Source organism: Diachasma alloeum, unplaced genomic scaffold (assembly GCF_001412515.2).
Source record: "Diachasma alloeum isolate Michigan unplaced genomic scaffold, Dall2.0 Dall_scaffold_00857, whole genome shotgun sequence".
Taxonomy (NCBI): Eukaryota; Metazoa; Arthropoda; class Insecta; order Hymenoptera; family Braconidae; genus Diachasma; species Diachasma alloeum.
Window position 1 is genome coordinate 242548 of NW_021680978.1, and position 25417 is coordinate 267964.

Below are 25417 nucleotides of genomic sequence, written 5' to 3' on the forward strand. Positions count from 1 at the left end.
CATTGATCGCTGGTCAAGATATAAGTGATTGCGGGATTGTTTCCAAATGTACATATGCCCTCAGAATCTACCTTGTAGGAAAAATTGATTGAATTCATTCAATTAGAGGTATGGTAGCTTCTGTAAGTTTTTCCTCCAGAAAATGGAATATGCATCCATCAAAAAAATTTACAAACCTTAAACGAGAATTTAACAAATAGTTCTCGAATGAAATTGAAAAATTGTCTCTGAATTTTAATTATTATAATTGAAAGTAAAACGGAAGGGGGTCAGTTTCATATCTATTTTTTTATTTTCTCTTTTGTAGTCCATTTGTGGCTTGAATGTAAAGTGTTTCGTGTGTTGATCACTGTGGGGGGAAACGAGGGGGGGNCTGAGCACAGAATTTTCCAATTTTCAAGTAACTATTTAAGTGTGCATTTGAACATTGTTTGAATATTGATTTTATTTATCAGATTGATTGATTTTTTTCTCATCACCCACTAGCGTCAAATAATTTTTATTGGATGTTTTTCTAATTATTGACATAATATTAAAATGCGTCTCAAGTTGGTATACTTGTCGAGTATTTTCTCTCTCTCAGTTCCATGGCCCAACCCATACCTTTCCCATGATGCTCACTTACTTTCGAAACACGCGCCTGCGCGCGAGAGGGCGTAATTGCCCCGAAACTCATAATTTTCTGAATCATTTGTTCAAATAACTTTCTTATGAAATCTGAAAAACATCTGAAAATTATACGTGTTATCAAGAATGATTTGATTTATCACCCACTACTTTTTGCTCAATATTTTTTCATTATTTCATTATTTTTTTGGGTGCCATGGAAATTTTCCTAATTGAGAATGGGGTAACTCCGGAGGTTATCGCTGTAGGGGTTACAAAAATATCCAAATTGCATTTTTTTTTGGAACTGCGATCTGAAAAAAATTTGCAAGAATTCTCAATGATGCAGCATACTCAGACACTTTTCCCATGAATTTTCCAATTTTTCTTCATTATTTTGACTTTTTACACGAAACATTGTAATCTGGAAAATGAAGGGGATGGAGCTGAAAGTATTGAAGCACAATGTTTTCATTATTACGGTCATTCTGAAAATGAAATTGAAAGGACTTTCTCTATTATACGAGTGGAGTTGTCGATGGCCTCAATGTGAGGTCTTTCTCTCACACATCTACAATCGTTCAATCCGATTCTACTATTGAAGGTTTGGAAATGTATGACAATAATCTAGGCTTGATTGACATTTATTTATATTGGAAGTTCTATAAATTACGAGAAAATGAGAAACTGTGGAACGAAAATGATTTTGAACGCATAAAACGACGTATTATGATGGAGAAACTGTATCTAAAAAAAATTTTGTAATATCATATTTCAGATATTGAAGTCAAAATTACATATGAATGAATGAGTGAGAGGATATTGATGTCAGAGGTATTTTTCATACGCATCGAGCCAACAAGCACAATTAGAGCACTGACATAATTATCATATTCAAAAGGATGGATTAGTTGGAATTCATTCAGTGAATGCGACGATTGTTGATCAATTGAAGAATTGATAAATAAGAAATTCGCATGACTGGAAAAATGAAAATCTAATTATTTATGACATACCGTCCTTTATCTAAGTAGGGATGAGCGATGTTTATGGATTAATCGAAAACATTGATTTTTCATGCCCAAACATCGAAATTTTTTGGACCGAGCTAATCGAATTTTTCATTCTTGACTGAGAATTAAAAAAAAATGTTTTATTCTTAATCAGAAGTAATTATTTTCTACAGTATGTACGTTATAAATAATAAGTGGACAAGTCCAGTCGTCTATTGGTTTTTTTTTCATTTTTTTTTTATTTAAATTTTTAACAACTATTGCAGCTACTGTCCAGCCACGGAAAATATTTAATTTATTTTCTTCCAATTGATCCATAACATCGTTTTTTTTTTAATCGTTATTTTACATCGCTTCGACCCGGTTAGGGTATACTGCGATGATGATCAAGACTTTAAATGGTTAGATCGCACCATTCTACCCGGCCTGGATTTGAACTCGGAACCTTTCGCATGTGAGGCAACGAACTTACCCACTGCGCCAAGCCACCGGGCGACAACCTCGTTTTGAGATTCAAAATTTAACTCTCCAGCAGTACTTATCATTAAAAGGCAGTGTCTATTCACACGCTCCACGGTAACTTTGACCGTGGATGTACGGGACGTTTTCCCGTGGATTCAAGGTAATTTCTACCGTGGATATATGGGGGATCATGTACCCTCAACTTTTACTGCTTAAATTAAATCTCGACAATAAACTAGACACATCGAATCAATTGATAAGTGATATGCAGATAGTAGACTAGTAAATAAGTTTCTCAAAATATTAATTCGTTGAATACGAATATCAGTCTAGATTAACGCAAATAAAAAATGAAATAAATAATTGACAAATAGTTAACTAAACGCAAATAAAAGATGAAATAAATATTTTTTTACATTTTATGTAAACGTTTTCTCAACAATATTCATACTTGTCTGATGGGGTCCGAGTGCAGGAGTGGATGCCGAAATATAGTGCAAATGATTTTAAGGGTGATTTGCCAACCGGGGGAGGCTCCTAGACCCCACTGGACAATGTTCTCACTACTCTGGTTTTGAACTCTACTTCCAGCGTTCAAAACCAAAGTTCATAACAGAGATGTCAGACAAGATGTGAATGTTTTTTTGGGCCCGAATGAAAGAGCGAGTCTCGAAATGGCGTGCAAATGATTCTAAGGATGATTGTTTAACCAGGGGAGACTCCTAGACCCCACTGAACAATGTTGTCACAACTCTGCTTTTCAACTCAATTGTCAAAGTTGAAAAGCAGAGTTCATAACAGAGATGTCAGACAAGATATGAGTGAGAATCTACCATGGATCCACGGTAAAATTTAGCGTGGAGCGTGCGAATAGACACTGTCTCATTAAAATGTAAGATCCTCGAGTTGTAATTTTTAAATATAACGATCGCGCGCTTCAGCGCGCGTATTAAAGACAAATCGTGACACGAAAACCGAAAGCCGACCGAAGTCGAACACGTGCGGGCGGATCCGAATGTTCGACCAATAAAATTCGAGGAATGAGCGTTACGCTACAGCTTACGGCGTATGCTCTTTTTAGAATAGGATATTTTTCCATCAAAATGCGATGATTTTTTTTTTCTAAATGGTTTTCTGTGTAATGAGAAAAACCATCCATTGTTTAAGAAAAAAACAACGATTCGTCAATAATCGGTTTTTTTAAAACATCGCCCATCCCTATATCGAAGACACTTTGAATTTTTTTTATCTCAATAAATTTTAAACCTAAATATTCTAACCATTGAAGTACAAAATAAAATCATATACACTTCCACTCAATATGTTTGGTTATTATCAGACTCTCTACAATGAGAAAAAAATGTTATTTCATTATTGAGGGAGCGTTGTTAATTCCATAAAAATTGAGCTTTTATTTCGCTCATCAAGAGCTTCAAAACAAAAACTCCAACTGTTACATTTAATTGGACTGCGAAACGAGAATGAAATTGTGAAACAACGAAATAAAAAAACGCATGAATGTGAAAATAATGAATGATCCGTAGTTATACTTGAAAATGCTGATAATTAAACAAATCAATGTCTGAAGTAGTCAATGAATACCGAAATCTCTCTATGTTATAAAAATCCAAATCGACTTCTGGTGATAAAAATTAGGGGCTCGAAATTAAGACACCGAAATTAAGGGTCATAAGGGTCAGGTATCTCGTAGAAGCCATAAAATTATCGAAAAACTAAGACGGAAGCCGACCGAAAAATATTATCTGACAGCGGATAATACCGCTCAGTATTCCGTATAGATATGGATGACTGGCATTCGATAATTGCCACATGCATAGAGGAATTCTTCGGTGCGAAATAACTGGATTTATCGAATAATATCGAATTTTCGTTCAGAAAAAACGAAATCTGTCTCTTTAGTATAACATCATATATTTATGTCCCAGAATTTTACACCGTAAGAGCCTAAATCAGTCGAAGAATGATTTTTTCATAACACTCCGTTGGTGACGTAAAAGTTACGAACGCCGTTAGATGGTCGCGCCGTGAGCGGCGCGCCGCACCAGCATAAATCGACATAATAATAAATTTGAAAGATCTAGGAAAAATCGGAAAAAACAAGAGTGATCTAGATTGTATACTTGAAGAAGTCCCGTAAGATTTTTTATGTTCAGTGGTACTCTTAATTATATATTCAAGCTCAACGTTGCCATGTTTTTCTAAAAATTCGCCTTATACACGGTACACGTACGGCCCGGAGGGTCGGAACACTAATTTGTAAATCTAACTACTTAAAATATTTTTGGCGGATGTTTTCATTGATAGAGCATCTAGACACTTCATAATGAGATGTCAAACTTTTCTGAGGTTTTACGGCAGTGCAATTTTAAAAATCGGAAAAAGTGCGGCGCGGCGCTCATGACGCGATCAATGGAGTGCTAAAAACGTTTAAAAGTGTAATTTTTTTATGTCAAATACTGTCTTACATTAGATCCTCGATATTGAAAGAGAAAAAGTGTGAGAAATATTTGTACACGGAGAGAACAATTGGATAAAAATTACTAGAAAAAAAACGTAAAAATTACGTTTCGAAACGTAATCCGCGAGCGATGTAAAATTCAATAAAAAGTGGGAGTTGGAACTGAAATTGTACGAATCGTCACGTAAATTCTACGATTTGTTCCGTAAAAATTAACCACCCGTCTGATGACACCCTTGTGGGGACAAGTCGTTCCGTAATTTTTCCCCAACGATTGAGAAATTTTACGGAACCGAACGTAGAAATAACTCACCACCTTCATAAAAATTGTTGAACGTTCTAGATTTTTTTATTTTGGAGGCATAATAAGTCGGGAAGTTTCTGTAAGATTTTACTTCTTCGGGAAAAATTACATGACAATTTCGTACTTTGTTCGGTGATGAACCTAAGAATTCACTGACCGTTTCAGGTTTTTTCTCCTCCAATCCTATAAAAATTACCGGAAAACGATTCCCCATTACAGATTACGTGAATTGTTTCGTAATTTTTACTGAATATTTCTCTCTGTGCGGTTATTATTAGAATGCGTTCTCCGATTGCTTTTCTGACAGTAAAGTTTTCAAGATAATTTCCCTCAATTCTTCTCAAAATCTTTCCTCAGTTATCACGATAATATTGCCAAACATCCCTTCGTGTGTGATCAAATCTCAGTAAATTTAACTAACATAATTTCATTATTTTCCTCCCCTCCAAATCTAATGTCGGCATAACTGATTTCTCTACGAAGGTAGGATTGTCAATACCGTAAAAACAAACTCCTTATCTCCCGCGCATACAACTGTTAACCGCTGCTGCTTCCCCCATGGGTATCAAATTAATTGACAGTTCTATACCTCCCCAATGGGATCCCAAAAAACCAGGAGGGTTGGACAGTCACCGGTGGGAGATGCGAAAGCAACAGCCGTAAATGGGCACATGGGGGTTCTAAAGTGATTACGTCAGACATATCACGGTGGTAATGGGGTTACTGGGACTCGAGCTCAAGGATTCCGGAGTAAATTACTTCGAATGACAGGAGAGATTGAGGGAAAGTGATGGGAGAGTGCAGGCTCCTCTCGCTGGGTCTCATAAATGCCGAATGCAACTTTGAGGAATACCACGGGTGCTCTAGATCCATAACGAGCTTCTCTCGTGGCTATTCATGCACTTCATCTCTGCATATTTACACGGAAATTTCTTGTACTTGAGTAGTAAATTCATTACCTGGAGGAAGTCACGGGGAGTGGCTCCCAGAACTTGGAGAATTTTGTCGTAGCCAGAGTCCTGACAGAACTCGAAGAACATACGGCCGAAGAGCTCGAGAATTTGATTCGCTGGAATTTCTGGAAATGGAAAGAGAATATATGGTGAAAAAAATTGGATACTGCTGTGTGGTGCTTCCACATGGAAGCATCGTACTCATCAAATCCAAAATTCCTCACTTTTTGTGTCAGGATAACTCGAGGGGCTACACTGTTAGAAATTTTTTGAAATTTAAGTAACAGATGCATTTGAATTTTCAATATTCTTAACTTGAATTCAATTTCAGACTAAACTGCTCATCCGGGGTATACTGACAGAACGGTTTAATCGAACCAAACGAGACTTTTTAACTATTATCACGATTCGTTAACTATTAAAGAATCGCGGTAACAGTTAAGAAGCCTCGTTTGGTGCAACTGAATCGTTCTATTATTTCTGTCAGTGTAGAAATCTCTCCGCTCAGTCCCCGCTTGCTATACAGTCAAGGCGGGGCTGAGCAGTCGGTTCAAGCGTGTGAGCAGAGTTTCAGCCACATCTCCGCTTGAATTTCTACATGGGATAGAGAACCTGATTCATCTTGGAAATTCAATAAAATTAAGTTTTTCATTATGAATTATGAATTTTCAATGACAATTTGAATTTTCAAACCTATCGCGAAAATTAAGCAACAGATCGAAAATTCAGAAGAAAAGTTGCCTGAATTTTCATCATTTTCAGTAATTTTCATTGTCGTATGAACTTGAGAAATCAAATTTCATTAAAAATTCAAGAACATTGACTGATTTGTCAATGACAAGAGAAATGGAAATTCCACGTAAATTATTCGTTGTTAAAAATTTCAAAATTTTTTACTTGAAATTGCAAGATTAATTTTCTAACAGTGTACTCACTTCCTAATTGAATGGCACCATGATTTCGAAATAAAATTCACATCACGTGATTTCAGGGTTGATCTCAGTGATTTCGAGATTGATTTCAGTGATTCCGGGAAGAAATTAAATCAATGACTCCAAGTGGATCGCGACATGATTTCGTCACTGCAATTGACTTCGAATGATTTCCTACATTCGAAATCAGTGATTTTAGAGGCAATAACATAAATTAAATCGCGATAAATGAATTTCATTGAACGAGAGGAAGCGGGACACAATGGGCCATTTTAAGTTTTCGAAATGTACTTATCACACAATGCGACTTAGTTGAACGTGTTTTTATCGTAAAGTCTGCTGAGTACGATTTGAAATAAGAAAGCATTTATGTTCTCACTGAAAACTCGTGATTAAATTACAAAAACTAGTATTTGCAGTTTGACGACTGGTTGTTGAAAAAGTAACACGACAATCAGTTGTCGAATTTAAAAAAATCCCTAAAGAGTGAATCAACAACCAAATGTCAAATTAAAATAATTGGTGAAATGCAACCGAAGCCTTTTCACAGTCATATCCTCGCTGAAGAAAGAAGTACCCCATTTCGTCGACAATTATCCTATTCCATCAACAATCGCAGAAGCATTTCGAAAGGTCAGGAACTTTCATTTTACCTCTCATGAATTTAGCAAAGGAGTTGATTGTCAAATTATCTTAGTGATGAGAGCTATGAAGAGAATATTAAGAAACTGTTTCACAGGCTAAGAAATTTTCTACATAACGGTCTCTCGACATTTTTCTTTAGAATTCTAAATGTATCAATTTTCCACTTATTAACAAAAGTGTTACACTTGACCCGATTAATTTGATAATTTCACCAGTGAATTCATGGGAACTTAGTTCAAAGAATTCTTCAATTTACGTTGAAAGCCTTGTTTCGGTGATTAAATAATTCATTCGCCTCACGGAAAAAATATATATGCGGAGATATTAATATTCCTACTCCTCGTTTCATTATCCTTAACCCACGATCGGTCGCGTCATGGCACGAGCGCCATTCTGTTTCGATGTTTATTTTTTACGCTGAAACGTTGTTGAGAAAAATCTGAAAAAATTGGGATTCCTACTTTCCACCATGTCAAACATTTGAACAATTTTTGTTCTGTGTATCTTTGCACAGATCAAAAATTAAAATCCCTTACAAATTCGACTTGGTCAAAATCTCTATGTCTAACCTCTAAATGTCAAATTTTCGCACCGAATGGAAATAAATTTTTGAATAATGTTTTCACCTTTCTCATTTTATACTGATATTAGTTGTTAATTGGAAGTTCAAAGTTACTCGTTTAATCATAAATACATCATTTTTTTGAACTTTTCTTTCTCAAAATGGTAAAATACACGGAACGGCGCAGCGCTCATCGCGCGACCAGATACGTTTGGTGGAGAGGTGAGACCACTGGGAGGCTATTCTCGAATTGAAATCGTACTATTCAACTTCAACAAGTCGCATACGGCCCATAAGGCGTACTACGAGTCGCATGCGACCTATCGAAATCGAACGCACGATTTCAACTCGAGAATAGACTCCCTGGAGGGTTAACCCTAGTTTGGTCACCATAGGAGGGAAACGCCGCAGAAGGTCGATTTTTTTTTCTTACCATTGACTGGCTGAGCGGAAAAATCCTAAAAAATTGGAATGCGTCAATCCAAGTGTTTAGAAAATTATAATATTTTTTAAAATTATTTATATCCACAATTCCTGAAGAAAAAAAAATATTTCTAATAGACGGGCAATTTTTTTCCATATTAAATGAAATTGCCCGTTGTGCGACGTTGCCGAAGTCTCGCTAAACGCGCCCGGGCAGTATAGAGTGAATTAGGCAACGCTCGGGACTAAATAACACGGCGGCGATTCCCTGCGGAGGTGACCAAAGTCGCAAGTTCTCATATGGTGACCAACTAGGGTTAACCCCCGATCACTCGCGCTCGGCCGCCAGCCTTCATCCGTCGCACAGTAAGCGCAGCGCCGCTGCGTTAAAATTGACGATGACAATTCGAAAATTTTGAACTTAAAAACTGGACATAAAACAGATGTAGCACGTCGCCCTACGGATGACGAAAAAAAAATTTTAAAACAAGATATTGAATTCAAGTTTTTCAACTTTTTTTTTACGAAAATTAATCATTGTATCTAGGCAATGGAAAAAATAATAAATTCTCAAATTTTTGGAGGTGACAGAAAATGTAGTATTTCAGTGTTTGACAAATTGATATCGGTTGATTCCCCTAAAAACTAAAACGTTGTTCTCTGAGAGGAACAAAAATGGTTGTAAAGAAGACGGAGCAAATAATTTCTGAATCTCCCATGAACTGCTGTACTCACTGAGTAACTTCTCCGCTGCTGAGATGATATTATAGGTGATTTCATCGTCATAGATTTGTCGTACGAGAAACTGTCCCTCCATACTGACAGCCGCCTCTTTCCTACACAGAAAGTGAGAAACATTTTTATGGATCTCTTCAGAATCTCAGGCCATGCTCTAGCTACCCTCGCTCTCACCCTCAACAATGGTTTGCTACTCTGTTTTTGCATGAGAAGATAAACTTGCTCCATAAAAGTTTCGTTCACTGGAACCGAACTAGGCAATATTTGATCAGAGATTTATGAACATGGAAGCTTTAATAGCCCGTGTTATAGCCCATTATTCGAGCAATAATACCAGAGTAAAACGTCGTTATTTTGGGGTATGACCGTACAAACCATAAAACATTGTTTACTGAGAGGATTTGAAATTCAAAGAATAGTCCTGCTCTTGAAGGATCATATAATTCCTCAATTTGATGGATAGCGGCGCTGGATACTTGAGGGTAGGGTTGGGTTGTTCACTGAAAATCAGAGTTTTCTACGATACATAGTATAATCCTGGTAATTTACCTCTAAATGGTAAAAAAGGTAAATAACTGGTAGAAAACCCTTTCATCCAATTATTAGTGCTTAAACGCTTGTGACTGAATGTCACGAGGGTTGTACCTTGCGAGGATCAAACGTCACAAGGGCCATACCTTGCAAGGGTCAAACGTCACAAGGATCATATCTCGCGAGGGTCAAATGTGGTACAGGTCGTAACTCGCAAGGATCCTGCTCCGTGATGGTCAAATGTCGCAAGCGTTATACGCCACAAGGGGCCAACGTTGCAAGGTTCAGAGATCGCAAGGGTTTTACCTCGCGAGAAACATTCTCCTGTTAAACCCTTCATGATCCTTCTGTTTGACCCTCATAATCGTTGGAAGCGTGTGGTCGTCTTTCCTAGCTCCCCGGCTGCCGCTTGTTGTCGTTTGACCTATGAGATTGTTCTCTGCCTACCTCTCTATTGTTTAATCTTTACAACGTTTGACCCTCGCGAGGTATGACCATTGCGATGTTTGAGCCTCGTGAGGTATGACCATTGCGATGTTTGACGCTTGTGAGGCGTGACCCTTGCAACCTTGTCAACGGGGTTGGTCTCGCGCCAAAACAACTGTGTTGTTCTCAATGCCGCACACATGCGGTCAAAAAGGTCCAAAACTGGGAGCTGGTCACTTAATCGAGTGACTCAGTGATTTCCACAATCAGATTATTTCTTGTAATTTCCTGTTGATTTCTGTGATTTCGCGAATGATTTTTGTGATTTCTCAATCAACATTAGAAATCATGATTTTTTTTAATTTCTTGTGATTTCCATGATTTCTAGTATATTCCAATGATTTCTTGATTTCCAGAAATCACAGGAGAAATCATGATTTCGGGACCAAAATGAGACATCTGTCGATAATGGCAGTTTTCTACATGACGTTACAATACGTAAGGATGTCAAAAACTTTATAGCTTCACATTTCGGGATTGGGTGATTTCGAACGCACCGATACCATAACAAAAATTGTAGAGTTTGAAACTGCAAAATCAATTTCGATTCTACACTTATCGATGATTTCTAATGATTTCGGAAATCACTTGATTTCTTTATGATTTCTATTGATTTCCGGTGATTTCCTAAAATCTTTAGAAATCACTACCGAAAATGGAAATCACTTGATTTCCAGTGATTTCCATTGATTTCTGGTGATTTTTTCTTTGATTTCCAGTCGAGTAGTCCAGTGATTTCCTAAGTGACTAGTCCCTCGTCCAAAACCTCCTTGGTAAATTACTTACTTTTTTACATGTACACGGAAAAAAAGGAAACTGCGGAAAACCTGAGATCGCAGGTATTTCGCCGGAGGTTCGTATGAGCGGGGCGCTTCGCCAGGTATTTTCGTTTTCCTTGCGCAGCGCAAGACAATATTCCGTTCTTTAACGTTAATTATTAGGAAGTTTAATGGGAAGTCGAATGTTCGGTGAAAAGCTTGAGAATTTCGGATAAACTACCACATTTACGCAAGGCATTATTCTGCACGGACGAAGAAACTAACGAAGGCAAGACATTAATGGAGACTGGGATAGAAAAGGAAAAATTTCTATTTCGTATTTATAGATATATATCTAGATTTCATGTTATACCTATTCCCTACATCACTAATGTCTGATGATGTTGTTGGGGTGATTCGCCTACAATTGAACAATTGTATTATTGACTGTACTGAGAATCTCCTGTCTTTTATAAATTTACTGATCATCATATATGATTCAATTCACAAAAGAGTTGTGTTTTTATATACGTGGAAAATTGGTGAAACGCCGTCGTTTTAGTGTCGAAGTACCCTCTTCGTACGTAACTCAGGCGAAATACCTGCGATCTCAGTATTTCCACCGTGTCTTTTTTTTCCGTGTAGAAAACTTGGTAAAATACCGGTTGTATTAACACGATTCATTAATAGTTAACGTATGGCATTAATAGTTAAGAAGCCTTGTTAATAGTGACTAAATCGTTCCACCTTTTCTAGCAGTGCAGTCTGTCAATACCTGGCATCCAGTTTGAAGACTACACAGAAGAACGCTGTGGAAGGGGAGGGGGGATGAGGGTGGTAAAAGCTGCTTAGCGGTACTGCGTCATTATAATGACAGAGACATTACTCAAAGGAACATACAGGAGAGTTCCATTTCCACCGTATATAATATGAGACCCACTTTTTTTTAGATACATCTCTAAACCCCCAACGAGTTCAGTTGTACTCCACCTCTTCGCACTCATTGCCATTTATTCTCAAGTCAACTTTAATCCAAAAGCCTTATTCCACCCTCCCGTATTTATTTTCTCTTCCCTTTGATGACAGAAAAAAGAGATTTATGGATATTGAGGGATGCAGATCATAACGGTCTTGAGAATGAAAAATGAGGGAAATATCCTTTTGATGAAGTTGCTCTGGGTTTCGCGGAAGAAGATAAACCTCTGTAGCGAAATGTTTCTTCTCCTCTCACACGGTACAGGAAGAGCTGCATTAATTATTTATCGAAATTTATGCTCGAGGGTTGGCGAGTTTATGGGTTTTCTCGGTGGGTTTCATTCGCAGTGCTGGGTAATTTCCACTGACCTTACAACACAATTACCGTGGCCACCTTCGCCCTATTGTTGTGGCCTCATTTACAATTTAATTCAGTTTTTATTCATTCTGTTGGTTAAGATAATGTGGGCATAAACACGTGATAAATGAGGTTGGACTACTTCTTGTTTTTCATTTGCGGAGGTCAAGAGCTTTTTTGGTCCTCGATCCGTGGTGGAAAAAAATGAGTGCTTTTTTTTCTAAACCCATCACGTTAAAGAATTTTTCTCAAAAATGTGCGCAATTTGTCCCCAAGGGCAGGCACTGACAGAATGATTCATTTATTCCAAATGAGATTCGTGAACTATTAACGAATGGTAGAGTTGAATATGACCCAATAAATATTCGTTCATAGTTAACGAATGGTTCACTTAAAAGGTGAAAGTCAACTCAAACAAGACTCGTCAAATATGCATTTGTTCACTATTAACGAATGAACATTTGTTGAGAACGACTAGACCCTAGCCTCCAACCAAATCTATTTGTTAACAATAACTAATCCTGGTAATTAGAGTATATCACTGCTCCAACGGATTTTTCGAGGAAATTGAATCAATTTGTATTACTAAAATAAATTGAAATCAACAAGAAAATTGAGTCGGACTCAATTAGATAAATAACTTGAAGAGGGTTGACTGGGTTTGACCTTTGTAATGCCAAGTGCTGGTAAAGCTTGATACTTTAAAAATGAGTGCTTCACTACAGTGAGAGAAAAATCTGAAGTTCGATTTACAATAAGAAAATAGTTGAGGCAGTTTTGGTGAATGATACGATTTTTTGTTATATGCGGCACATAACATTATAGTAACTTCACAAGCGTAATTTTTGCAAATCAAAATGCAGTTAAACTAACCAAAGTTCAAAAGTAACCAGGACAAATCTGTCGTGAGTAGAACTATAAAATAATTGCAATGACTATATTCCATTGTAGTAATTACTTCTCCGGCCATAGTTACCGTAACCCATGAAAAATTGTTGAAGACTTTTTGACTATAATTCGATGGTGATGGAATATACTCAGAAGAGTTATATTTTTCCCTCAGTGTACACGTTGAATATATATGAACACATCATAATTGGAATTTAAAAAACTGCTGTTAGAAGTAAAAGCGTAAAATGGGAGGTCCCGTACTTCTAAATGAGCATACACGCTACTAAGTGTAATAGCTCAAGGAGGTTAGATTCATTTATAGCAGCCAGTTTCCGACACATTATACGTCGGAATACTTCAAGATCACGTATAAAAACTTAATATGTACCTATCAGTATCCCGGGAAAATTGGAGTTGCTATATTAGCTAATTACCCTAATCCTTTCTATCAGTGCGGAGAGAAAAGTTGAATCAAAATTGTCTAGAAAATCGTGGCAAATTTTACCATATGAAAGATCGAGGGGCTATTCACAGGTGTAATCGTGGTGTCACTCGCTGATGTAATCGATAGTAATCCCAGTGAAATCAATGTAATCACTGTAATCACATGATTACCATATGTGGAACCAGGTTTTGGAAATCAAGTGGTAATCATTTTTAATCAGTGCAGTCTTTGTTTTTATTTATACACAGAAAAACCTAAACGTAAATCACGTTTAAGAAGTCTTCTTTTACGTTTTACTGAAGCGTATTATATTTCAGTCTCGTTCTCGGAATTACAATGATGATAATTACTAGTAGTAGTACCGCCGCTTATGCCAGGTCGAGTCACAATTTCAGAGAGCAATTCGAAAAAATGCGCCCCGCGCGCTTCTTGGCACCCTCGTGGACGCTATGACAATCATAACGTTTTTTGTGCTCGAGAGAGACACAACGTTGAGAGCATTTGTATTTTAATATTTCCATTCAAAATATTAAAAACTGTGATTTCTCTTCCAATTATGGCAAAGGAGAAAAAGAGAAAACGTGACAAGTACTCAGAAGATGAGCTTGTCAAGAAAATAAGGAGATTGCGAGAAAAATTGGATCACAAGCGTGATCTAACCTCCAAAGGTAACTTTTCTTTTACGCCTATTTTTTTTGTTTTACATTCTTCTAAGGGCTACGTATACTCGTCATGAGTGAGATACGTTAGCGCCTACAATGGCTGGTAATCTTTGCACGAAGGAGGCAATAACATCCAGTGCATAAAAATGCAGTTACATCTCCAATGACTGGTGACAATTGCACGTAGGAGGCAATAACGTCCAGTGCATCGTAAAACTGTTGATCTTTTTTCCACAGAACAACACAAACCTCAGGGTTTGCTCTATGAGGAGGAGGTCCTTAATCCCCCAACTGAGGATCAGAACACAGATCCTAATGGGATTCTCCAGAACTCTCCTGAGGTTACAGAAACTACTGAGATTTCCGAGAGTTCCCTATCAGGCAAGACTCCCTTGGGGGAGGGCACGAGGTCGCCTGTGGATAAAAATCCAGCAGATATAGTCGATTTAACGTCGAATGAGCCTATACTAGACGACGAACCTCGAAAATTGTTGGGAGATGAACCAGATGAAGGGAAGCCAAAGGATATTGCGCTCCACCCTGATCTAGTTATCAGATGGATCAAAATGATCAAAGAAGGTCTATCAAAAGAATCAAAAGCTGAACTTTTGAGTAAATATGCGAGAAAAGGGAACCTTTCTCTGGAAGCTCCATTGCTGAATGCTGAGATCTTTTGCTGGTTCGGCTTTATCAGCACTGGGCCAGGCCCTCACAATGATTCTCTATGATGATGTGGAGCCGGTGGACCGATTGAAGCTGGTGGAATTGTTACCAGATACAGGGAAACTCCTAACACAAATTCATTTCCAAATCACGTCAGCCAGGAAGGCATACATAGCCCCGACCATGACAAAACAAGTAAAGGACTTACTCCAAAAGACAACTCCGGGTGAATTCCTTTATGGGCACAAGGTGGGGGAAGTTATCAAGACTGCAAAAACCGCTGAGAAGTTGGGAAAAGAAATTTCTACTCAGTCATCGGTGACTCCATCTTTGACTACAAGAAAGAGCCTTTTCAAGCAAAATGCTCGCTCTGTAAACTGGAATCGCCCTGCTCGAGGATCGAGAACCCTGAATCAGGGGCAAAAGCTGCCTCAAGCAGCCACCAAGTTCTCCAAATCTTCAGTAAACCCTCGCCATTCACCCCCTCCCAAAAATCAGTCAACTCCCCAGGAAAAACAATAGATCTTGAGGTAAGAACTGCAGGACGTTTACAACATTTCCAAAAAGCCTGGCTTTCGATCACAAAAGACAAGTTTGTCTTGGATTGCATCAAGGGTTATAGAATTTCCTTTTTTAAAAAGATTGATCAAATGAGGATTTTCCAAGTTAATAAATTTTCATTAGAAGATTATAACAATTTGGATACAGAAATTGAAAAATTGGAACGTTGTGGAGCTATCCAACGTTGTGTTGCAGTCCAGGGTCAATTTGTTTCACCCTTTATCTTGATTCCAAAACCTAACGATTCTAAACGTTTCATTCTCAACTTGAAAGTTTTAAATAAATCAATTAAAACTCCACATTTCAAACTGGAGGATTTGCGAACAGCTGTAAAATTCATTTCCAAAGAGGTTTTTATGTGCACTTTGGATCTCAAGGATGCATATTTTGTCGTCAATACTCATGAAGATAGCAGAAAATTCTTAAGATTCACTTTTCGTGACAATCTTTATAAATTCACTTGTCTGCCTTTTGGATTGACCTCGAGTCCTTTTGTTTTTACTAAAATAATGAAAGCTGTAGTCAGTTTCTTGAGAAACCAAGGATTATTATCTACCATTTATCTGGACGACATTTTGTGCATAGGTAAAACCTATGAAGATTGTAAAATCAATGTTCAGAAGACAAAAGACTTATTGAAGTCTCTGAGCTTTTTAATCAATGAAGAAAAAAGCAGATCAGAACCAAGTAAACAATGGAAATTCCTAGGAATGTTAATCAACTCAGATAAGATGACAATTGAATTACCTCTCTCCAAGAAACTACAATTGATAAAATCGATCGAAGCTTGTCTATCTAAAAACTCTTTTAAAATTAGAGATATCGCAAGTCTCATTGGATCTTTAATTGCAGCCTGCCCGGCAGTTCCATATGGCATTCTGTATACAAAGATTTTGGAGAGAGGAAAATTTTTAGCCTTACTTATAAACGATCAGGACTTCGAACAAAGTATGAGTTTGTCGAGAGTGGCTCGTGAAGATCTTTTTTGGTGGAGAAATAAAATCCCCTCTGCCTTTTTCAAAATTAGAAATTTGAGATACAAGAAAGAAATTTTCTCGGATGCCTCTCTAACTGGCTGGGGTGCTAGTTGTGAGGGAACGCAAATTACATATTAATTATTTAGAATTAATTGCAGCTTTCTATGCCCTTCGTTCTTTCGCATCGGATTGTTCTGATTGCGAAATTTTAATCAGAGTTGATAATACCACATCCCTTGCATACATCAGACATATGGGGGGATTCAATACCCTGAACTGAATCGTTTAGCTAGGAATATTTGGCAATGGTGTGAGACAAAACGTATCTGGATAGATGCAGAGTACGTAGCTTCAAAGGACAACGTTGACGCAGACAGAGAATCTCGCTCAACGAGTATTGATATGGAGTGGGAACTCTCTGACGTTGCCTTTAGAAAAATCATTAAACGTTGGGGTTCTCCTGAGGTGGATTTATTCGCCTCAACAATCAATGCTAAAGTTGGAAAATTCTGTTCCTGGAGGCGAGATCCAGAGGCTTGGAAGGTGGATGGATTCACTGTAAATTGGACAGACCTCAATTTTTATGCTTTCCCATCGTTCTTTCCCATCCCATTTTCTGTGATTCTTAAAATGTTACGCAAGATAAGAGATGATAAAGCCTCTGGAGTAGTGGTAGTTCCACATTGGCCATCTCAACCTTGGTACCCATTTTTCATGGATATGCTCTGTGAAGATCCTATAATCTTCACACCATCAGCTGATTTGTTATTATCACCCTGCAGGTCCATGAAATATCCTCTGGCCCATCACCTTTCCCTGGTTTGCGGGAGATTAAGCGGTTAACATACCTGAGAAAAGGCCTATAAGAGGACACAACTCAAATTATGATTTCTTCCCTGGCGGAATCAATAATACGTCAATACAACTCAAGTCTGAAAAATTGGTGGGTTTTCTATAACTCATCCATGCGGGATCCTCTGGATTTTAACAAGAATTCCTTATTAAAATTTTTCACTGCTCGTTTCAATTCGGGAGCTTCATTCGGGTCACTAAATAGTGATGGAGCAGCGATTACTTTCATTTGTGATGATGATGTTACTAAAGATTCCATGTTTTCCCGTTTTTTTAAGGGAGTATTTAAGTTAAGGCCAACTCAACCCAAATATCAATCTATTTGGGATGCTGAAATAGCCTTGAAATGGACTGAATCTCTAGATCCACTAGAATCCTTAAGTCTGAAGCAATAAACTTATAAACTCGTCCTTTTACTAGCTCTAGCTACTGCACACAGAGTTCAAACTCTTTCTCTTATCAAACTTCACAATATTAGAGTGCTTAAGTCGGTGGTTCAGATTGACGTATCTGACATCATCAAAACCTCCAAACCAGGGGCTCTGCAGCCCAGGTTTTTTCTTCCATTTTTTCAGGAAAGAATTAAAGTTTGTATAGCTAGAGCTCTCATTCATTATTTAGAGATATGCAAAGATTTACGTGATAATGAAGATACTTTGTTTGTAACCTTGAATAATCCTCACAATCCTGCGACATTGCAGACCATTAGCAGGTGGATAAAAAGCAGCCTCAAGGAGGCGGGTATAGACAATAATTTAACAGCTCATAGCACAAGACATGCCTCTACCTCTGCAGCTAAATTAAAAGGTATTGATATAGGTCTCATTCATGAGACAGCATCTTGGTCAGACAAATCGAGGGTCTTCGCAAAATTCTATGATAGACCTGTGTTTGCTGAGAAAGGAACTTTCGTGTCTACTGTTCTAGGAGATAAAGGAAATATCTAATGGATTTCCAACTTTATGCTTTGTTTTTTCCTTTTCACAAAGTTTAATAGACCAACAGTTTTTGTTCTCTTAGTTATAGCCTCAGTGTCTAGGCTTTATGGATATATATAATGTTATATATATAATATATATATATACATAGTATATCTACAACATATATGATAGTTTTGGATTAAATAAAAAGTAAAAAAAAAAAATCTTACTCTGAACTTCTACTAGTAATTATCATCATTGTAATCCCTTCGAACGAGACTTCATATAATTACAATCGAACTTCACTTACAGGTAAGTTCGTTTGATTTCTAATTTTACGTTTGGAGTTGAAGCGTAAATTACGCTCAAAATTGCCCTAAATTACGATTACATAAACATAATTTACGTTTTGATATTCATAAAAGACGCTTCGTGTAGGTATAATTTACGTTCTTATTTTGAACGTAAAATACGCTTTTTTAAAACGAATCCAAGAATTTTTTATTTTTGAGGCTAATAAGTCCGGAAGTTTCTGTACGATTTTACTTTTTCGGGAAAAATTATGTGACAATTTCGTACTTTGTTCGGTGATGAACCTGCAAATTCACTGAACGTTTCACATTTCTTCTCTTCCATTCCTGTAAAAATTGCCAGAAAACGATTCCCCATTGCAGATTACGGGCATTGTTCCGTAATTTTTACTGAATATTTCTCTCCGTGTATCTGGACATGGTCTAAAAATAGCAAATTTGAAATATTGAAAATTTCGAATTTGACGAATACAATGTTTCCATTCGGAAGTAAAACAATACTCTTTCTTAAAATCAAAATACTCTTACCACACGCAGAGAAATGTTCAGTAAAAATTACGGAACTCACAATTCACTCACCGACTACGGAATCGACTCAGCAAATTTAAGGGGCGGTTTTGTAATTTTTCACAGGAGATTCAGATCTAACATACGGAACGCTCCGGAAAAATTTCGTGACACTTCCGTAAAATTTCCTACAATCACATTTCGCTCCGGAATTACAGAAAAGATACGTAATTTTTATTGATTATTTTTCCCAATCAGATTTCGACCAATCAGAGCGCAGTATTTGAGGCTACCCGACAGTTTTATTTCGGATATTTCCTCCTAGCTTTTGAATATTTCGCAGTAGTTCTTCATTTTTTTTACCTGAATATTCTGCAGTAGCTCTTTATTCTTTCAGCTCATTTCAGATAGAATCTTATATTCGACAGTCTATGGAAATCGGGTTATTCTATTAACATAATTTGTTGAAATCTTCCCCAATTCACCTCCTGATGTTGTCCACTGCACTCTGCTTGGCCAAAATCCGATTGGGAAAAATAATCCAACAAATACCCCTCGAGATTCAAAATTAATCGAGTATTTCCCTCAAGCTCCCCTGCAAACAAACCATGGTGCCAAGTTGTGCAGAAAAATCCCTCGCGCAAGCGCTCGGGATTTTTTAATCTGTGAAACTTGACACCCTCATTTGTTTGCAACGAAGCTATCGGGAAATACCCGATAATTTTGAAGCTCTTGGGGTATTACTACTGAATATTTCTCTCCGTGCATCAGCCAATCTCAAACGTGACAGTTGCCTAGTCATACCTTCCCCAATCACGTGTCAGTCAATTTCTCACCTGATCCTCCACGAGACACGAAAACCCCCGACAGCGAACGAGACCACAACAACCCTCCCTCTCTCGTAAACGAGGCCTGAGCATCGAGTCTATTAACCGGAAAATCAATCGATGTCAGTGGTCACCCGAGCCCGCAATGATCGCTACCTAATGGCCACCGGGGAGGTAAATTCGCCTGGAGCATCAGCCACGGGAAAACTAGATTTTCATCGTTATCTCGTGCCATCCCGCAAGGCAAGAGATTCCGCGAAGTGTCCCGGACACAAAGTGAAAGAATAAAAAATGCACCAGGGGGGAAACAGAATAAAACTTTTCATAGAATAATCACCTCCACGTGGGCACGTAAGTGCACGCGTCGAGTGCACAGGCACTCGGCAAGTACTTAACCCCCGAAACCCCGGATATATAACATCCGAACACAGAAAAAACCCTCATGAATAATATTCCTCGCGTAGAAAGCTGACACCACTCTAAACTCACACATTAACTACAGTAGTAATTTGAAAAGTAGAATGAAACATCAATTATAAGTATAAATATCAACATACTTTATTGCCTCCCATGTCTCGTTGTCGAACGTCTTCACAACTAGGAGCTCCAGGGCATAATTCACGAAACCGTACTGCGCATGTAAACAATTAATTTATTAAAAGTAACGAACTGGAATAATAATAATAAACAAAACGAATTGGAATAAAAAAAATTGTTTTACTTCAAAGTACGGTGTCATTAAATATCTTGGAATTCAAGTAAGATAAAGTCATTTTTATGATAACTTTTTTCGTAAATCTCATTTCCTTCTACAAAAAAAAAATAAAATGAAAATAAAAATGAATAAAAAATGTCTAGTGCGAATATTGTTATTTTGTTTAGATTACTAAGAATTACAGAGCATTTCAAATCTAACAGCTAATGATTACTGACAAATGCAATGACTATATCAACCACTTATGAGTACATTTATTATAATATTGAGAATTCGTTGAAATTTAGGGAACAGTTGCATTTGAATTATTAATGAGACGAATTTGAAATGAATTTATATTGAATGGTAATTCAATGACAGCTGGAATTTTCAAACTCATTGGAACGGTTGTAGGGTAAACAGGTCAATTTCTGGACGGGGGTTAGTGCCTGGACGATTTTTACTTCCATTGAATATTATATAAATAATAAAATGAAAATTGTACTGATTATTAATTTTTTCAATAATATTACTAGTGTATAATCATGTGATCAATTATTTTTTCTATTAATGGACATTTAGTGGATAAAAAAAATGGCCCAGTTGCCCAGAAAATTGCGGTTTCGGCCGCATTCAACTATTTCTTAATTTGATCATTCTTTGTTTTGTGATTTTGACTTTAAATAATTGTTTTTTGCTAATTAAAACTTTGTTGAAGGTATGGAAGCCATCATATTCATTATTTGGGTCAATCTTTTATTTTAGATCCTACCACGAAACTCAAGTTTTTCTTAACCGTCCAGCAACTGGGGAACTGTTCACCCTGCATTAAATTCAATTGAATCTCCAATAGGTTTCATTATCGTTTGGGCTGAAAATTAGAAGTGTGTTGAACACTTCAAACATTAACTAATTGGTCGGTCAATATTTATGGACGTTTTATCTAAATGAGTTATCAAAAATTTTGACTGTTTACTTGAAATCCACGGAATAATTTTCTGACAGAGTGGGTCGACTAGCATTTCAATTTTTAATGGATGAATGAACGTATGAACCTATGATCAACAGTGTTATGAATGTCAAATAAATATAGATTAAATGGTATTTCAATGACAACTGGCATATTCAAACTCATTGTAAAGATTCCACACTAAATTCAATTGAATTCTCAATAATTTCTCAATAATTGTATGGGCTTAGAAATTGGAATTGTATTGAATACTTCAAACATTAACTGATTGGTCGGTCAATATTTATGAACATTTTATCTAAATTAGTTATTGAAAATTTCGAGACTGTACACTTGAAATCCACGGAATAATTTTCTGACAGTGTGGGTGGACTAGCATTTCAATTTTTAATGAATATAATCAATATTCAGAGCTAATGTTAAGTTCTTGAAATTTGAGGAACAGTTGCTTGGGAATTATAAATGTTATGAATTTGAAATAAATTTAGATTGAATGGCACTCCAATGACAGCTGGAATTTTCAAACTCATTGCAACGATTCCACATTAAATTCAATAATAAATTCTCAATAATTTTTATTGTCATACAGGCTTGGAAATTGGAATTGTATTAAATACTTCAAAAATTAACTGATTGTTCGACCAAGATTTACGAAAATTTCATCTAAATCAGTTGGCGAAAATTTTGAAATTGTTTACTTGAAATCCACAGACCAATTTTCTCATAGTGGGTGTCCTACCCATTATTTTTTATTCTTAATCAATAAATGAACGTACCATGATCGACAGTGAGAGCAGTTGTCCGGTTGTCAGCTCCCACAATTATTATCATTCCATTCTAATGGCCATTTGGTGAACTGCTCGGTGGTGGGGATGGGTTGAGGACTTTTATAGTACACGAAAGCGTGTTTACCTCATGCACACGAGACGCGTACTGCAAGCGACTCAACTGCTCGTAGCAGACGATAAGTATCGATTTTACCACCGAGCCAATGGCGCCACCTAGGTACTCCTCCGGAACGAGGAGGGAGCTTTTTCTCCCTCTTCGGTGTACTCTCTCCCTCCGCACATCCCTGCTGTGGTGTACGAGGAAAGTAGTGCTGGTACCTATGTACTAAGACCCACAGCCGAGATATACCCATCCTGTGCGATTATTTTCTTCTTTTGCTTTTAGGAGTTGCTTTAAGTCATTGCTAAAAATTAGTATTCCTTTGTAACACCTGGAAGTTCTACTGTTTTTATTATGACTTTGTGTTGGAGGGAGAGAGATGTTAAAGGGGATGAGCTGTTTTACTGATTTTATGTTCAATTTCAGAAATTAGTGGTTTTTTGCTTTCGATTTGAAGCTTTGTAATCGTTCAAATTTAAGTTTCCGATTTTTTGTGTTAGTTAGGGGGCTACGCCCCCTGCTCGTTCCGCTCACCAATCCCTAGATGATCTCCATGTGATCTTCATATGACCCCCATGCTACTTATTCTGACCTTTTTACCCTTAATCTGACCCTCATGACCGTTCTTTTGTCCCTCATGACCATTAGTTTGACCCTAGTGACCCTTAATTTTGGAGTTTTAATTTCGAGTATCAAATTTTCATCACTGGAAGTCGCTTCAGATTTTTCTAGTATAGAGAGATATCGACCTATTGGGATTTGTATTGAAATCGTTCTATTTTTAGATTCTCTAATTTTGCTTGGCATTTATGTAGAATGGTATGAAACGTAAAAATACGCAGTTTGACCACTCCGTGTGCATGTGCGAGCGTCCACCTGGTGGTCAACTTTTATAAAATACAAGGAGGGACATTTTCTGGTAAAATTTCTAGGGATATCTGTTAAATTTTCACAGAAATAGGTATGGGGAGAAATTCACGTTTTCCCCAAAAAAATTTCTAGTGCCGGCACTGTAATTTTTTCTTGGCCGTCGCTTTGCGCCTCTTTTCCCGTGCTAGCCCTAGAATTTTTCTAACAAATTTCTCTCCCTGTAGAAGAATGAAAAGACTAAAATAATTTCAAGAAATCTGAAATGTTGGCAGATTATAGGTATGAATGAGAACTCACTCTGTCCTCAATTTATTTATTAATTGCACATCAATTGAATTTCAAAACGAATGGGCACTCGTTACAGTTAATAAAACAATTAAAAACATCGGTCATAAAACTTGGTAAAATATTTATTTTTTTTCACGTGTGTTTTGCGTCCATTTTTTGGATGAATAGATAGACAAAACAAAATAAAATTTCATCCAATTTTTATGAAAACTCGACAGCACCATGAAAGTCTCAATTTCGCTTCGCAGCCCGGCACGTATGAAAAAATCGTATAGAAATTTTCAATGCGAATTGCGTATAGAATTTCTATAGGATTTTCGTATATGATATTCGGATATTACTATATGGATATTTTTTATACAAATTATTTCTATACGATTTCTATAGGTTTGATCCTATACGACACACTACCACATGTATAGAAACATTTTGTATGGAGTTGCGACATTTCTCTACGTTTTCCTTTGGAGCGTTTAGACATCGTTCGAATGAAAACAAAAATTTATGTAAAAATTTATGTATTATATAGAAATAATTAGTATAGAAAATTTCTATACGATTTTTTCATACGTGCCCCTATTAACAAATTGACTTATTCCAAATTTCTATATTTTTATTTTGATAAGGAACAATACCTTCTAATCGAACATTCGTGTTTCACATCAGGAATCGTACTCAAATAGTCATGAAAAATGGAAATCTTCTAGTATCTTATACGGAACATATCAAATCAAAATATTTTCCTCTCTAAGCGCAAGTAAAGTGAGGGATACGTAATTCTGTGTTCAAGTTTGTACCTAAGTCTACACGGAGAAAAGTGAATGTAGGGGTTACTTTTATATGGTAGAGGTTACCATAAATTATGGTAAAAGGGTTTCTAAGTCAATCTCAATAGTAATTTTTACTATGTTCAACAGTAAAGTGTACTATGTTGTATAGTAATCAATACCATTCGAACATGGTAGGCATTACTATACAATATAGCAACGACAACCATTATTATAGGAGAGATTACCATGTATAAATAGTACTGATTACCATCCACATGGTAATCTCTCCTTTTCTCGATATCGTAGAAAATACTAAAAATATGGTAACGAGTACCATATTTATGGGAAAGGGTACCACGGATGTGGAAAGTGTTCCTGTAGTGTATGGTTATAGTTGCTAATTCTCTATTAATCCGTCTGAAAAATGAGCGCGATCAAAGGTTCGATAGTACACAGAGCTCAGTGAACAATTGAGAGTCAATTAAAACAGTCATGGATCTCAGCATCTCAGAAGATTCAATTGGCACCGAAGTAAGTACTACCTTTTTATCACTGTTAGATAAATTTAAATGATTAAAAAAAGAAAATTGCAATATTTCAGTCATTATTGATCGAAATTTATGATGATTATATTATTTTTGAAATACAAAAGCATTTTTTCTTCCTAAAAAATTGATGATTAACGTCATCGTTAATCATTTGATCCGCAATTTTTTAATCATTGAATGATCCAATATAAATTGTTAATTTTAAATGAAAATTGAAAAAGAAATAAAAACGAATTGCGATTTTCTTCATCTACATCGAAAAAAAAAAAATCTTGACTTTAAACATTCTTATTTGAAGATCATTATCTTTTATATTCGTGACATTTTATGACTTTTTCACGTTTTACCATATAATATAGGTCATGTTACCATAGTGCATGGTAATCTCTCCTATAAACTATGGTAAACTTTACCAAACGACTATGGGTCCCTTTACCATAATTAATAGCACACTCTACCCGGTAACATGGTAGAAGGTACTATTCACTATAGTAATTTCTCCTATGTTCATAGGCTTCATTACCATCGAGCGACTTACCATGGCCCAT

At 36.7% G+C, this 25417-nt stretch overlaps 1 protein-coding gene across 2 annotated transcripts in view; it reads right to left on the bottom strand.

The window, feature by feature from the left end:
• Positions 1-22430, bottom strand: part of LOC107044983 (guanylate cyclase soluble subunit beta-1) — an 85214-nt gene extending 62784 nt beyond the window's left edge. The window contains exons 1-4 of one of the 2 annotated variants that reach the window (XM_015267066.1): positions 22282-22430; positions 20399-20472; positions 9115-9215; positions 5824-5942 (exon numbers count right to left, since the gene is read on the bottom strand). In XM_015267066.1, the coding sequence (XP_015122552.1) occupies positions 5824-5942; positions 9115-9215; positions 20399-20472; positions 22282-22284 (297 nt within the window). In that variant the 5' untranslated portion in view covers positions 22285-22430. Of the gene's footprint in view, positions 1-5823; positions 5943-9114; positions 9216-20398; positions 20473-22281 lie in introns of those variants that run through there. The other variant, XM_015267067.1, reaches the window with a different exon arrangement.
• Positions 22431-25417: the final 2987 nt, after the last annotated feature.